At 52.2% G+C, this 12,808-nt stretch overlaps 1 protein-coding gene across 2 annotated transcripts; it reads left to right on the top strand.

Annotated features, from left to right (window-relative positions):
* Positions 1-26: 26 nt before the first annotated feature.
* On the top strand, positions 27-12,782 carry LOC117006829 (solute carrier family 2, facilitated glucose transporter member 5-like). Of its 2 annotated transcripts, none has more exons than XM_033079486.2 (13): positions 27-1,731; positions 2,786-2,912; positions 4,448-4,546; positions 4,903-5,063; positions 5,601-5,725; positions 7,470-7,622; positions 7,702-7,827; positions 8,622-8,809; positions 10,042-10,152; positions 10,450-10,551; positions 10,929-11,004; positions 11,293-11,420; positions 12,045-12,782. In XM_033079486.2, the coding sequence occupies exons 2-13, from the start codon at positions 2,856-2,858 to the stop codon at positions 12,270-12,272; spliced, it is 1,554 nt and encodes a 517-aa protein (XP_032935377.1). In that variant the 5' UTR covers positions 27-1,731; positions 2,786-2,855; the 3' UTR covers positions 12,273-12,782. The 2 variants fall into 2 exon arrangements, with proteins under 2 accessions (XP_032935377.1, XP_032935376.1); XM_033079485.2 differs by lacking the exon at positions 27-1,731 and adding an exon at positions 2,370-2,543.
* Positions 12,783-12,808: the final 26 nt, after the last annotated feature.

Below are 12,808 nucleotides of genomic sequence, written 5' to 3'. Positions count from 1 at the left end.
CTGCTGTTGCTGTTGTGGATCCAGCCCTTTCCTGTTGCTGGGGACCAGACTGCCAAATCTGCCTCTCCTTGTTTGATTTGTGCAGCTGATAAAGCAGCCGCTGTGTACCACTTATTTTCAGGCAGATCATCTATTCCTTAAATAAGGAATATTTCACCTGAAGTCCCATGGTAACCCAGGGCCCAGAGTATTGAGTTAGCCCTGCCTGAACATGCAATTCCTCCCCAAAATGCAGGTGAGAGGGTGTCACTGGTGGGTGTGTCCTGTGGGATGTCTCTGCAGCAGGGCTGGCTGCCAGCTCCTGCTCCAACATCACATTTCAGAGCTCAGCACTCACCTTCTCCAGTAAACTTGGGTTTGCCCTTTTAATCATCTTTTCCCACCCAAGGATATCAGGGTTTCACAGGATCCAGCCTTGAGCACAGATCATCAGGCTGAGGGTAAATAAATGCCTGCACACGTGCAGGGGAGCTCCTGGGTGAGGGCACACAAGGAGTGGAGTTCAAGTCTCCAGGCACTCACGGCTCTGGGGTGAAGAGCAGATGGAAAACCTTGGTGTGTGCAGCAGGTGAAATGGAAATTGTGCTGTAAAACGCCTGTAAAATCAGCTCTTTGCTCGTTCCTGCCTCTGCCCTTTGCCAAGCCCAACAGATCCCAGCTGCTGAGGATGTCTCACCCCCTGCAATGGCTCTGAAAATCCAAGAAGTTGATTTACTGTCCTGTCTCCCCTCACCAGCCCCTTCCAAGATCATCCCAGTGCCAATTACAACCTCAGAGATGTTGTTACCACATTCTTGCTGTGTTTGGAAAATATTCCAACTGTTCTGCTGCCATAAGCAAATATTTACTCTGATGAAGGGCTTTTGATGACAAACATGTGTTCTCTTTGATTCCTGTGTGTTTCAAGATGATTTTTTTCAAGTTCAGGACCAGAGTTTACAGACCATGCTGGAGAATTCTCGTTCCCTGTGTTTGCTGAGTGTCAGAGCTGCTGTCACCCTGCCAACAGCTCCCAGAGGGAGCCTTTAAAGGGCTGGAATTCCACGATGGAAATTTGTCCTCTTTGCAGTTTCCCCAGCTCTGGGGCAGGGTTTTCCCTCTTGGTTTAGGACCTGTCAAGGTGAGGCCAGGCAGAGTTGCTGAGTGAGCTGTGGGCTCGGCAGCTGCGACGCAGGAACGTGATCCCCACGGCGGTACCCGGGAGCAGCGTCCTTCAGGCTGGGAGAAGAAACGCAATAAAAGATAAATGCCGAGGAATCTGGGGACTAAATTCCACCACAGTGAGAGCAGCAGGGCTCTGCTCTTCTTCCTACTTTGAGGCACGTTGCTTCCACGTGGAGGAGGCGATGCTGCAGCCAGCCAGGAAACGCGTGCATGACGCGTGAAAAAGAGGTGTTGCTCAAGAGATGCCTTTTTTTTGAGCTGCCTGATAAAAATAGACAGACCAATAAGCAGGAGGTTTGCTTCTAGTTCCTCTGGCTGCTGGGGACGCTTATGAACTTTGCATTTCTCTGATAAGCTGGAGAGTTGTAGTGGATAATTAACCAGGTCCTGGGCTCTTAAAGCAATCCCGTAAGGGAGGAGGGTAATAGAGAGCAGCACGTGGGGCACCCCTTGCGTGAAGAGGGACAGCAACTCGAGTGCTTTGGAAGAGACTCTGTCACAGCCACAGCTCTGCCAGGATGAGCTCTGAGGACTGCAGCAGTGCCTGAGCCAGCTGGTCCCTGCAAGGTAGGAAAGAGCAGCATGGCCCAGGGCAGGGCTGTGCAGATTTTGGGGAGCAGCATGGCCCAGGGCAGAGCTGTGCAGATTTTGGGGATTAGAAGGGAGCAGCTTCACCCAGGGCAGGGCTGTGCAGAGGGGAGCAGCATGGCCCAGGGCAGAGCTGTGCAGATTTTGGGGGTTAGAAGGGATTACCATGGCCCAGGACAGGGCTGTGCAGATTTTGGGGGTAGAAGGGATCATCATGATCCAGGACAGGGCTGTGCAGAAGGGAGCAGCATCACCCAGGGCAGGGCTGTGCAGTTTTTGGGGGTAGAAGGGATCAGCATGGTCCAGGACAGAGCTGTGCAGATTTTGGGTGAAGAATGGAGCAGCATCACCCAAGGCAGGGCTGTGCAGATTTTGGGTGAATAAAGGAGCAGCATGGCCCAGGGCAGAGCTGTGCAGATTTTGGGTGAAGAATGGAGCAGCATGGCCCAGGGCAGAGAAGAAGGGAGCATCACCCAGGGCAGGGCTGTGCAGAAGGGAGCAGCATGGCCCAGGGCAGGGTTGTGCAGTTTTTGGGTGAATAAAGGAGCAGCATGGCCCAGGGCAGAGATGTGCAGATTTTGGGTGAATAAAGGAGCATCATCACCCAGGGCAGGGCTGTGCAGGGGTTCCTGGGGTCCAGCTGCACTGCTGTTGGTCAGGACAAGCCCTCTGTGCTGCCAGGGCTGCTCCCCCTGTTCCATGATGCTGCAGTTGCTGGGCAACATCTCCAGCTGTACCAGCCCCAGCTGCCCAGGAGCTGCAGCTCCATGGCCTCTCCTCGGCCGTGTCAGGTACCAGGGGGAAATTGGCTCATTTTACCAAGCTCTGCCCCTTCTCTTTGGGGAGTGAGGCTGTGCCCCATGGGCAGCTCCTCTGCTCGGGACAGGATCTGGTGAAACATCGAACACAGCAGTGGGAAGAGAATGGAATTGGAGCATGGGGGAGCCGGGCAGAGGAAGGGGATGAGCAGCCTCAGAGCCTGCTGCCCACTGGCTGCGTTTGGAAGGGTCACAGGAGGGGTTTTTCTGTGCAGAGCATTTCCATGCCCCGTGGCTGCCCTGACTGGAAGGACCTGTGCTCAGACCCGAGGTTCCCAGCCCAGCATGAAGCTGAAGAGAGGGAAGCAGGAGAGCTCCGAGGGCAGCGAGGGTCCCAAGGGGGTGAGTGCTGCCTGCTGAGCTCCCACGGGAGACACAACAGTCCCTGGGTCTGTGCTAAAGAGAGGGAAAGAGCTTGATCTTTGGGCTGGGGTGTTTCTGTTCCTGAGCCCAGTTTGTGTCTGTCTACACTGAGCCTCGTGACTGTCTGCAGCTCTGCCACCCCTAATTGTGTGTGACTTTCCCCTTGTGTGTGACTTTCCCCTCCTGTGTGACTTTCCCCTCCTGTGTGACTTTCCCCTTCTGTGTGAGAGTTTTCTTTCCCACTTTCTAATTTAGGCTGCAGATGTTTCTGGCTGGGGCTGCCTTTCCCAGCAATGTTTGGGGAGTCTTGCACAACGCACTGCTGGGGAATGCCAGAGTTTCCCTCAAAGTGCTGGATGTCAATAATTAACACCAGTGGCTGTTCTGAGCTCCTGGGATTTGGTTAATGAGAGCGAGGTGGCTGCTTTTCATCACCAATGAGAGGATGGCAGCAGTCTCCTCCTAGAGAACAGATCTGGAAGCCTCAGCTTCCTCCTGATCCTTAGGCTGGGATCAACTTGAATTTCAATCTCCTGTAGCTCCTTAAACTCTGCAGATCCCTGGAGCTGAGCTGCCAGGGATTCTGAGGAATAGGAAGAAGCACCAGCAGCTATTTGGACAAATGTTCAATTAGGGAAATGACAGAGCCCTCATGTGGGAGCTGAGCCGAAGGAAAAGCTTGCAGACATTAAGGCCATTAAGGCTGGTGATGGTGGCAGCAAACGAGATGAAAATGAAAAATGGCTTTATTGATGTGGCAGCAGTGAGATGCATTAGTGAGCTATAAAACCCAGCCAAACAAAACCCCAACAACCCAGCTCTGTCAACACAGCCCAGGGGCTGCACAGCAGCTGAACTGTGGGGAAAAGTTGTTTTGGATGTTTGTGACACTGGGGAATGTGTGCCCACAACAGGGGCTGCTCCTGCTCCAGATGGCAACTCCCTGCTCTGTTCTAGTGCAAAGTGCAGTCCTGCACCCCTCTGGGGGCTGCCTGAGTTCTAATTGGCTCCACTGGCAATCAGTTGGATCCATAAATAGCTCTATCCCAAAATGCAGAGCAAGAAAAAACCAACAGGAAAGGGATTTTGCCACTTGATGCAAAAACCACTTCTTTTTAAAGCTTTCCTGTGCCAATATCCTGTGCTATTCCACTGCCCAATTTGCACATTGGAAAAGAATAATTGCATCCAACCTTTTGCCCTGCAGGGTGGTGCTTTAAGATTGGTAACTTGAAAAAAAATTAATCATCCAAATGATTCATCAATAGCAGCAAAGCAAAGTGAATTACTCTAATGGCTGTGGGCACAGCAAGCAGAACAAAAGGAGTTGTAATGGAAACAACCCACTGGGCTTTTATATGCAGCAAAATGAAGGGAAACACACAGAAAGCAAGACTTGGGGTATTTCTTTGTTTTTACTCAATATTTCTTTGTTTTTACTGAATGATATTAAAGCCTAAAAGGCAGACCCATGCAGGGTGGCGTTCATGGCTTTTGTTCCTCTCCCTCTGCAGAAGATGACCCTTCCCCTGGCCCTGGTGGCTCTGATTTCTGCCTTTGGATCTTCCTTCCAGTACGGCTACAACGTGTCTGTGATCAACTCTCCTGCCCCGGTGAGTGGCCCTGGTTGGGAGGGGCTGAGGGCAGAGCAAGGCAGATGTGCCATGAATAAATTCAATGTACTTTGTGCCCCGAGGAGCTCTGGGGTGCCTCTCCCTGCCAGAACCAGGCACATCCCTAAGGGCAGGACCTGCAGCACCAGTTCTCCACCCCAGGCTTCTCCATCCTTCTCTTGCATCCATTTCCCAGCTCCCCCACTCTGGTTTTTTTATCAGGACAGTTGTTTTATGGCAGAGCTTTATGGCAGGGCTTTATGGCATCTGCTGTTATCTAAACTTTACATTGTACTTTTACAATAAAATGGAAAGTTGTCCTCACTGTGCTGAATCTGCTTTGTCCTTCATTCCAGTACATGCAGGAGTTTTACAACAGAACCTACCTGGACAGGACTGGGGTGCCCATGGATGGCAGCTTCCAGACCCTGCTCTGGTCCCTCACTGTGTCCATGTTCCCTCTGGGTGGCCTCTTTGGGTCACTCATGGTGTGGCCAATGGTCAACAACTGTGGCAGGTAGGTGAGAGCTGAGCTCCTGCCTCCCTCTGGGAGCAGGTAATGATAACTGCTGCTGTCTCAGGAGCTTTATCTCGTGGTGGCTCCTGGATCTGAGCTCCCTCTGGGAGCAGATAACTCTGCTTATCTCACCAGGGTGAGCTCATGGTGGCTCCACCTTGCCCAGCCCTGCAGCAGCTGAGGTTCCCCCACACCTGAGGCTGAGCCCAGCAGCTCTCCCCCATCCCACCTGCTCAGCCCCAGGTGTTGTCCCCACAGTGTGCAGGAATTCCTGTGGTTCTGGTGTGGCCCAGAGCCAGGAAAGACAGAGCTGGGACCTCAGGTCAGCCCCAGCTGCTGCTGCTCAGCTTTCCTGAGAAACTTCTCTTCTCTCTGGAAGTTTCATTGCCTGCAGGAGAAAGTGGCAATTGCCTTTTCCTCCTTGGTCAGCGTTTGGTACAAAAATTCATTTCAGTTTGGAGAGCATGACACAGAGGGGATCTGTCTGCAGCTCAGAAATGCCCAACTGAATCTGCCTCTTTCCCTGTTCCTTGGCAGAAAGGGCACTTTGCTGATCAATAACCTCTTCTCCATCGCTGCTGCAATCCTCATGGGAACCTCAGAGCTGGCAAAAACCTTCGAAGTGATCATCCTTTCCCGTGTTGTCATGGGAATATTTGCTGGTAAGTGGATGGCAAAGGGAGAGCAGGAAATATTTCCTTGGCTGTGTAAAGGGTTTTGTTTTCCCAGCAGGTGCTTTCACAGGCAGCACACGTTGGAATCTGCATGACAAGGCTGTGCTTTACCTGCTGCAGAAGTACTAAAGATCTTTGGGAGATAATGGCCTGGGACTGGAATTTAAGCTGTAGGGAGGAGATGTGAGTCTGTAAATGCAGCAATAAACATCTGCTGGGCACTGCAGCTCCCAGCCCAGCACACCTGCTGGGGATAATCTGTTTTCCCAGACAACTCAAAGCAGATAGTGTACTTCTTCCCTTTTTAACATAACCAGAATAATCCATCAAAAGCATTGCCAGATCCAATAATCCAGTCCTGGAACTGACTGTTCTTCCTGCAGGAGAAAAGAAATGTTAAAAGGGACAGCAAAGGGCTCAGAGCCACTGGATTTCCTGCAGAGACAGAGGAAGCCAAGGATATCTGTGTGTTCCTGCTGTCAGAGGCTCTATTGGAGCTGCAGGAACAGAACAGAGCCATGCTGGGTACCCCGGGCACAGCCAGGTCTATCAGGGTCCTAAGAGCATTTAGGCTCAATTAATTGGCTTTGGGCTGGTGAGACTGGCACACTCCATGGTTTGTTAATGAGCTGGGAGAGCTTGTAAGAACAAATTTCCTGCCTTAGCTCACCAACTATAATTGCTGCATGTACAGATCAAGTTGCTTTTCCAAGCCAGTTTCTTGCCTTTTTTTTATCTCTCTCTTTCCCCACCCACCCCCCCCGCCAAATCTAATGGGATTTTTTTGGCTTTTGACTCCCTTTAACCTGGCAGCTGCTCTCAGCACTGGAGCTTGGAATAAATGCTAAGGGTCTTGTTGAATGTGATCCCTCTTTCCAGTTATTTATAACCAGCAGACAAATCCAGCCTGGCTGCCCTGGCTTGTCCTTCTCAGGCTGACCTGGCCTGAACTTGGGTGTTGTGCCTGGGGAGGATTTGGGAGGATCCCATTGTCACCCTCTGGCACTGGTGGCACTTCTTTCTGTACCTTTCAGGAGTTTTAGCTTTCTAAGATCAGCCTCATCACCTTTGGAACACCCAGTTCCTGAAGCCTAGGGACTCCAGAAATGTCAGATTAGAGTCCCCTGTGGTCACTTGATTCCAGGAGTCTGGGAGCTGCCAGGATTTACAACATAAGCACAGGAGCTGGCAGCTCACCGTGGAGCAGCTCTAGAATGTTCCTAAAAATAACCCATGTCCCTGGTGTCCTTATTAGAGCACAAATCCCCATTCCAGCAAGCCACCTGCAAGACATCTCAGACCAGCAAAGCTCCCAGCACAGCATTACTGGGCAGGGAATTTTTAGAAGCCAACACAAAATCATTTCCTTCCACTTTCACATCAGTGTTGTTTGGATACTGATTTCTCTTCTTGTTTTTGAGGAAGCAAAAGTTCCTCTCTCATACTTGGAGTTTGTTTGCAAACCTGAAGCAGAGCGATTTTTCTTTGTGTGTCTTGTGCTGCTCCTGGCAGAGCCTGCTGGGAGAAAACTGCTTTTTTAGGCAAGGCAGGCTCCTGCTAATCCTGTCAGACTGCAAACATGCTTTGTGCCCAGCAGCTGATAACCCAGACACCCAAAGCAGAAGGGTCTGAGTGTGAAGTTCCTGCACATCCCAGGGTTCAGCAGGAATCTCTTTTGTTCCCCTTGCTGAAGGTTGAGCTGCACATCTGACACTGTCCTCTCAACTTCTAGGTCTGGCTTCCAATGTGGTTCCCATGTTCCTTGGGGAAATGTCCCCCAAAAACCTGAGAGGAGCTATTGGGGTGGTCCCACAGCTCTTCATCACCATTGGCATCCTCGCAGCTCAGATCCTGGGTCTCAACAGCATCCTTGGGAATGCTGAAGGTAAAGCTGTGCCTCTGACCTCTGCTGGGCTCCCCAGGGGAGGATTTCTCCCAGCTGATGTCTTGTGGCCTTGCTGCAGGGTGGCCTGTGCTGCTGGGGCTCACTGGCATCCCCTCCCTGATCCAGCTGCTGACACTGCCCTTCTTCCCTGAGAGCCCCAGGTACCTGCTCATCCAAAAGGGCAACGAGGAGCAGGCACGGAGAGGTACAGCCCATCCATCCTGGGGGGGACACTGGGGTCAGTGGGATGGGATGGGATAATGGGATTTTGGGATGGGATGGGATAATGGGGTCAATGGGATGGGATAATGGGGTCAATGGGATGGGATGATGGAATGGGATAATGGGGTCAGTGGGATGGGATGATGGGATGGAATAATGGGATCAATGGGATGGGATGATGGGATGATGGAATGGGATAATGGGGTCAGTGGGATGGGATGATGGGATCAATGGGATGGGATGGGGTGGGATGGGATCTATGGGATGGGATGATGGGATGGGATAATGGGATCAATGGGATGGGATGATGGGATCTATGGGATGGGATGATGGAATGGGATAATGGGGTCAGAGGGATGGGATGATGGGATGGGACAATGGGATTTCGGGATGGGATAGGATGGGATGGGATGATGGGATGGGATGGGATTTTGGGATGGGATGGGATGATGGGATGGGATGATGGGATTTTGGGATGGGATGATGGAATGGGATAATGGGATGATGGGATTTTAGGATGGGATGATGGGATTTTAGGATGGGATGATGGGATGGGATTTTGGGATGGGATTTTGGGATGGCTCTGCCTGTTGACAGCACCAGAGTGTGGAACTCTGCACTGCTGTGCTGCTGTGGGTGGAATTCCCAGAACTCTGCTCCTGTCCCTGCGTGTGAGGGTGCCCAGCACTGCCCAGGGTCACACACTGCTGTGTGTTGCTCTGAAGCAGCACAGCTCTGTGCAGCCCTGGGCTCACAGCTGCCCTGCTCTCCCCCCAGCTCTGCAGAGGCTGAGGGGCTGGGAGGACGTGGATGATGAGATCCAGGAGATGTACCAGGAGGACCGCTCAGAGAAGGAGGAGGGGCAGTTCTCTGTGCTCAGCCTGTTCACCTTCAGGGGCCTGAGGTGGCAGCTCATCTCCATCATCGTCATGATGGCAGGCCAGCAGCTCTCAGGGGTCAATGGGGTGAGTGGGGAGGCTGGGGGTGCACACAGAGGGGGATGGGGACAGGGCTGGCTCACACAGCTGGGAGTGCCCCTTCACCCAGCACACGCCCAGTGGGGTGAGCCAAGCCTGGCCAGTCCCAAATGCATGGACAAGGTACAGGGTCAGCTGCCCTGTTAATGATAATTGGAATGGTTTTAGAGTGCTTGTGCCTGGGTCCAAACAAAACACCAGTGTCTCCAGAGATGGGCAAATTCCATCCCTGCTTCTGTGCAGCAGGGCCAGGATTTAAAGCAGCCAAAGGGGGATGGCCATGGGATGGCCTTAGGCCAGGTTCTAACCCGGCTGTGCTTGTGCTGCAGATGTTCTGATCCAGCTGTGCTTGTGCTGCAGGTGTTCTAACCCAGCTGTGTTCATGCTGCAGATGTTCTAACCCAGCTGTGCTCATGCTGCAGGTGTTCTAACCCAGCTGTGCTGGTGCTGCAGATGTTCTAACCCAGCTGTGCTTGTGTGCAGGTGTTCTAACCCAGCTGTGCTTGTGTGCAGGTGTTCTAACCCAGCTGTGTTTGTGCTGCAGGTGTTCTAACCCAGCTGTGGCTGTGCTGCAGGTGTTCTAACCCAGCTGTGCTTGTGCTGCAGGTGTTCTAATGCAGCTTTGCTTGTGTGCAGGTGTTCTAACCCAGCTGTGTTTGTGTGCAGGTGTTCTAACCCAGCTGTGCTCATGCTGCAGGTGTTCTAACCCAGCTGTGGTTGTGCTGCAGGTGTTCTAACCCAGCTGTGGCTGTGCTGCAGCTGTTCTAACCCAGCTGTGCTTGTGCTGCAGCTGTTCTAACCCAGCTGTGTTTGTGCTGCAGGTGTTCTAACCCAGCTGTGTTTGTGCTGCAGGTGTTCTAACCCAGCTGTGCTCGTGCTGCAGGTGTTCTAACCCAGCTGTGCTTGTGCTGCAGGTGTTCTAATGCAGCTGTGGCTGTGCTGCAGGTGTTCTAACCCAGCTGTGCTTGTGCTGCAGGTGTTCTAACCCAGCTGTGCTTGTACTGCAGGTGTTCTAACCCAGCTGTGGCTGTGTGCAGGTGTTCTAACCCAGCTGTGTTTGTGCTGCAGGTGTTCTAATCCAGCTGTGTTTGTGTGCAGGTGTTCTAACCCAGCTGTGCTTGTGCTGCAGGTGTTCTAACCCAGCTGTGTTTGTGTGCAGGTGTTCTAACCCAGCTGTGCTTGTGTGCAGGTGTTCTAACCCAGCTGTGCTTGTGCTGCAGGTGTTCTACTACGCAGACAGAATCTTTGAGTCTGCAGGAGTGCAGAGCAGCAGCATCCAGTACGTCACCGTGTCCATCGGTGCCATCAACGTGGTCATGACCTTGCTGGCTGTAAGTTTGTGCTCTCTGAGTTAAGTTTGGGCTCTCTGAGTTAAGTTTGTGCTCTCTGAGTTCTGACTTGCCCAGTCTCCCCTCCCCCTGTTTAACTCCAGCTGTGCTCATGGAATCCTACAGTCTCTGAATGGATTGGGTTGGAAGGGACATTAAAGATCATCTCAGCCCAAAACCCTTCCCCTAGAGCCTTACTGGCACACACTGGGAGGTGCCTTCCATGACAGATGGACAAAAATATCAGAAACAATTGCTGAGCCCCTGGTGTCTCCCCCTCTCCCCTCCTGTCTCTTCCAGGTTTTCATAGTGGAGTCCCTGGGGAGGAGGATCCTTCTCCTGGCTGGCTTTTTGCTGTGCTCTGCCTCCTGTGCAATCTTAACTCTGGCCCTCAATCTCCAGGTGTGTATGAATGGCTCAGCTGCTCCTGCCACGATTTCTGGGCTTTACAGGGAGCAGGCATTGGAATATTTGAGGATGCTTCTACACCCTGGGGAGGAGGGGACAGCATGAAAGGTCTCTGTTGCATATCTACCTTAAAGAGAGGCAGGAAAATCTGTGGTCCTGCTTGCCTGAGTGCTCCTCCCAGGATGTCCCCAGTTCCTGCTGCATCCCTTTGGCAGCAGGGATCACAGCCTGTGCTTTGTGTTTGATTATGGATGTGTCTGAAGGGAGCCACTGCCTCCAAATACCTTCCAGTCTCGTTGTGAGCAGTGCCTTGAGTGTGCTGGTGATGTCCAGACAGGAACCACGACTAACCTGTGCTTCAACCCTCACAGAACACTGTCTCCTGGATGTCCTACCTCAGCATAGTCTGTGTCATTGCCTACATCATCGGCCACGCCATCGGACCCAGTGAGTGCCCCCAGCCCGCCCAGGCTCCCCCACAGCTGGGAAAAGCCAGCTCTTGTGCTCAGTTTCCATCCAAAACCTTGGTGGGGCTCATCCAGGGAGGCTCTGTGTAGCCATGCCCTGTGCAAATCATTTAACTGCCCCGTTTTTTTCTTTTAATTTAATCCTCATTTGATTTACTGGGTGCTCCTAAACGCTGATAGTCAGAAACCACAGAAATGAGCAGTCTAATTAGGAATTGAGAGTGAGGGGCTTGCCTTTGGGATTCCCTCAGCTGTGGCTGCCTTGCAGGTCCCATTCCTGCTGTGATGATCACAGAGATGTTCCTGCAGTCGTCCCGACCCGCAGCGTTCATGGTGGGGGGCTCTGTGCACTGGCTGAGCAACTTCACCGTGGGGCTGGTGTTCCTCTACATGGAGGTAAGGACCCCACAGGGCAAAAGTGGGGCTGGAAATCAGCCTGTCCACCCCTGTGCCCTCACAGAGCTGTAATGCACTCGTTGGTGCTCAAAACCTGTGTGTGGGGTTGAGTGAAGGGCAAGGGACTGATGTTATAAATGATGCTCCTCAGCATTTTCCCATCACACCTGGCTGTTGCTCAGGCTTTAAAAGAAAGCAGTTTGATTGCCAGGTCTCATCCTGAGCCCAGGAGCTTGGAAAAGATGGCAAATTCCCCATCCTCCACTGCAGGCTGTGCCTCAGGGGGACAATTTCAGCTTGTGAAATCAGGGTGCCCCAGCAGCAGTGACCCACGACCTGCTGCAGTCCCTGACTGCCACCTGTGCCAGGACAGCTGCTGAGTTTTGTTTGAGTTATGGAGCAGACCCTCAGCCTCCTTTCCCAGCAAGTTTCCAATAAACCCAAGGTGTTGGTTTGAGAAGGCAGCATCTAAAACCACCCCAGCTTTGAGTGGTTCAGTTTAAACACGAGCACCTGAGTGTGGCTGCATTTTCCATCACCAGCACAGGGTGCAGCACACCCAGGGCAGGTAAATCCCAGCTGGAATCTTGTCCTGACCCCTGCTCTCTCCTGTCACTGCTCTAGGCTGGGCTGGGGCCCTACAGCTTCCTCATCTTCTGTGCCATCTGCGTGGCCACCATGCTTTACATCTTCTTTGTTGTTCCCGAGACCAAGAATAAAACCTTCATGGAAATCAACAGGATCATGGCCAAGAGGAACAAAGTGGAGATTCAGGAAACCAAAGAGCTGAAAGATTCCTACCCCCTGGGCAAGCAGGAGGAGAAGAAAGCACTGTCCAGCAGTGAGATGTGACCCAGCTGTGCTTGGCCTGACAGGATCTGTTCAGCAGGAAAACAAACACAAGGATTCCTCCTTTGATGCTGGCCTGACCATCACAGAGCTGTTAAGGCTGGAAAAGACATTTAAGATCAAATCCAACTGCAACCCTGATGCTGCCAAGCCCTCCTGTTGTTCCAAGGAAAGGGAAATGCCCAAGAAGCTGATGGCACGAGGTGAAGTGTCCCTGGTGTCCTGGTGACACATCCTGGGGACATGAGCAGCCCCTGGGCTGCCTGTGGGGCAGGCGTGTGCAGGGAGAGCACTGAACTCCTCTGAGGAACTCTCACATGTGTGTTTGAGGATCCAGCAAGGGGGGATTAAATTTAATTTGGTATATCAGTGTGCTGCCCTCTCTTTTGAAAAAAAGGCAGAACTGTCGAACAGCTTGGCATGGATTTATTTTAACCCTAGATTTATTTTAACCCTAGAAAATGAGTTTGTACACAATATACCTGCGCTCAATATACCAGTGTTGAAAAAGGAGCTGTTTCCATGCTCTGTCTCTACAT

Source organism: Catharus ustulatus, chromosome 24 (assembly GCF_009819885.2).
Source record: "Catharus ustulatus isolate bCatUst1 chromosome 24, bCatUst1.pri.v2, whole genome shotgun sequence".
Lineage (NCBI taxonomy): Eukaryota > Metazoa > Chordata > Aves > Passeriformes > Turdidae > Catharus > Catharus ustulatus.
The sequence above is the reverse complement of the archived record's forward strand: the minus strand, read 5'-3'. Positions and strand labels throughout refer to the sequence as shown.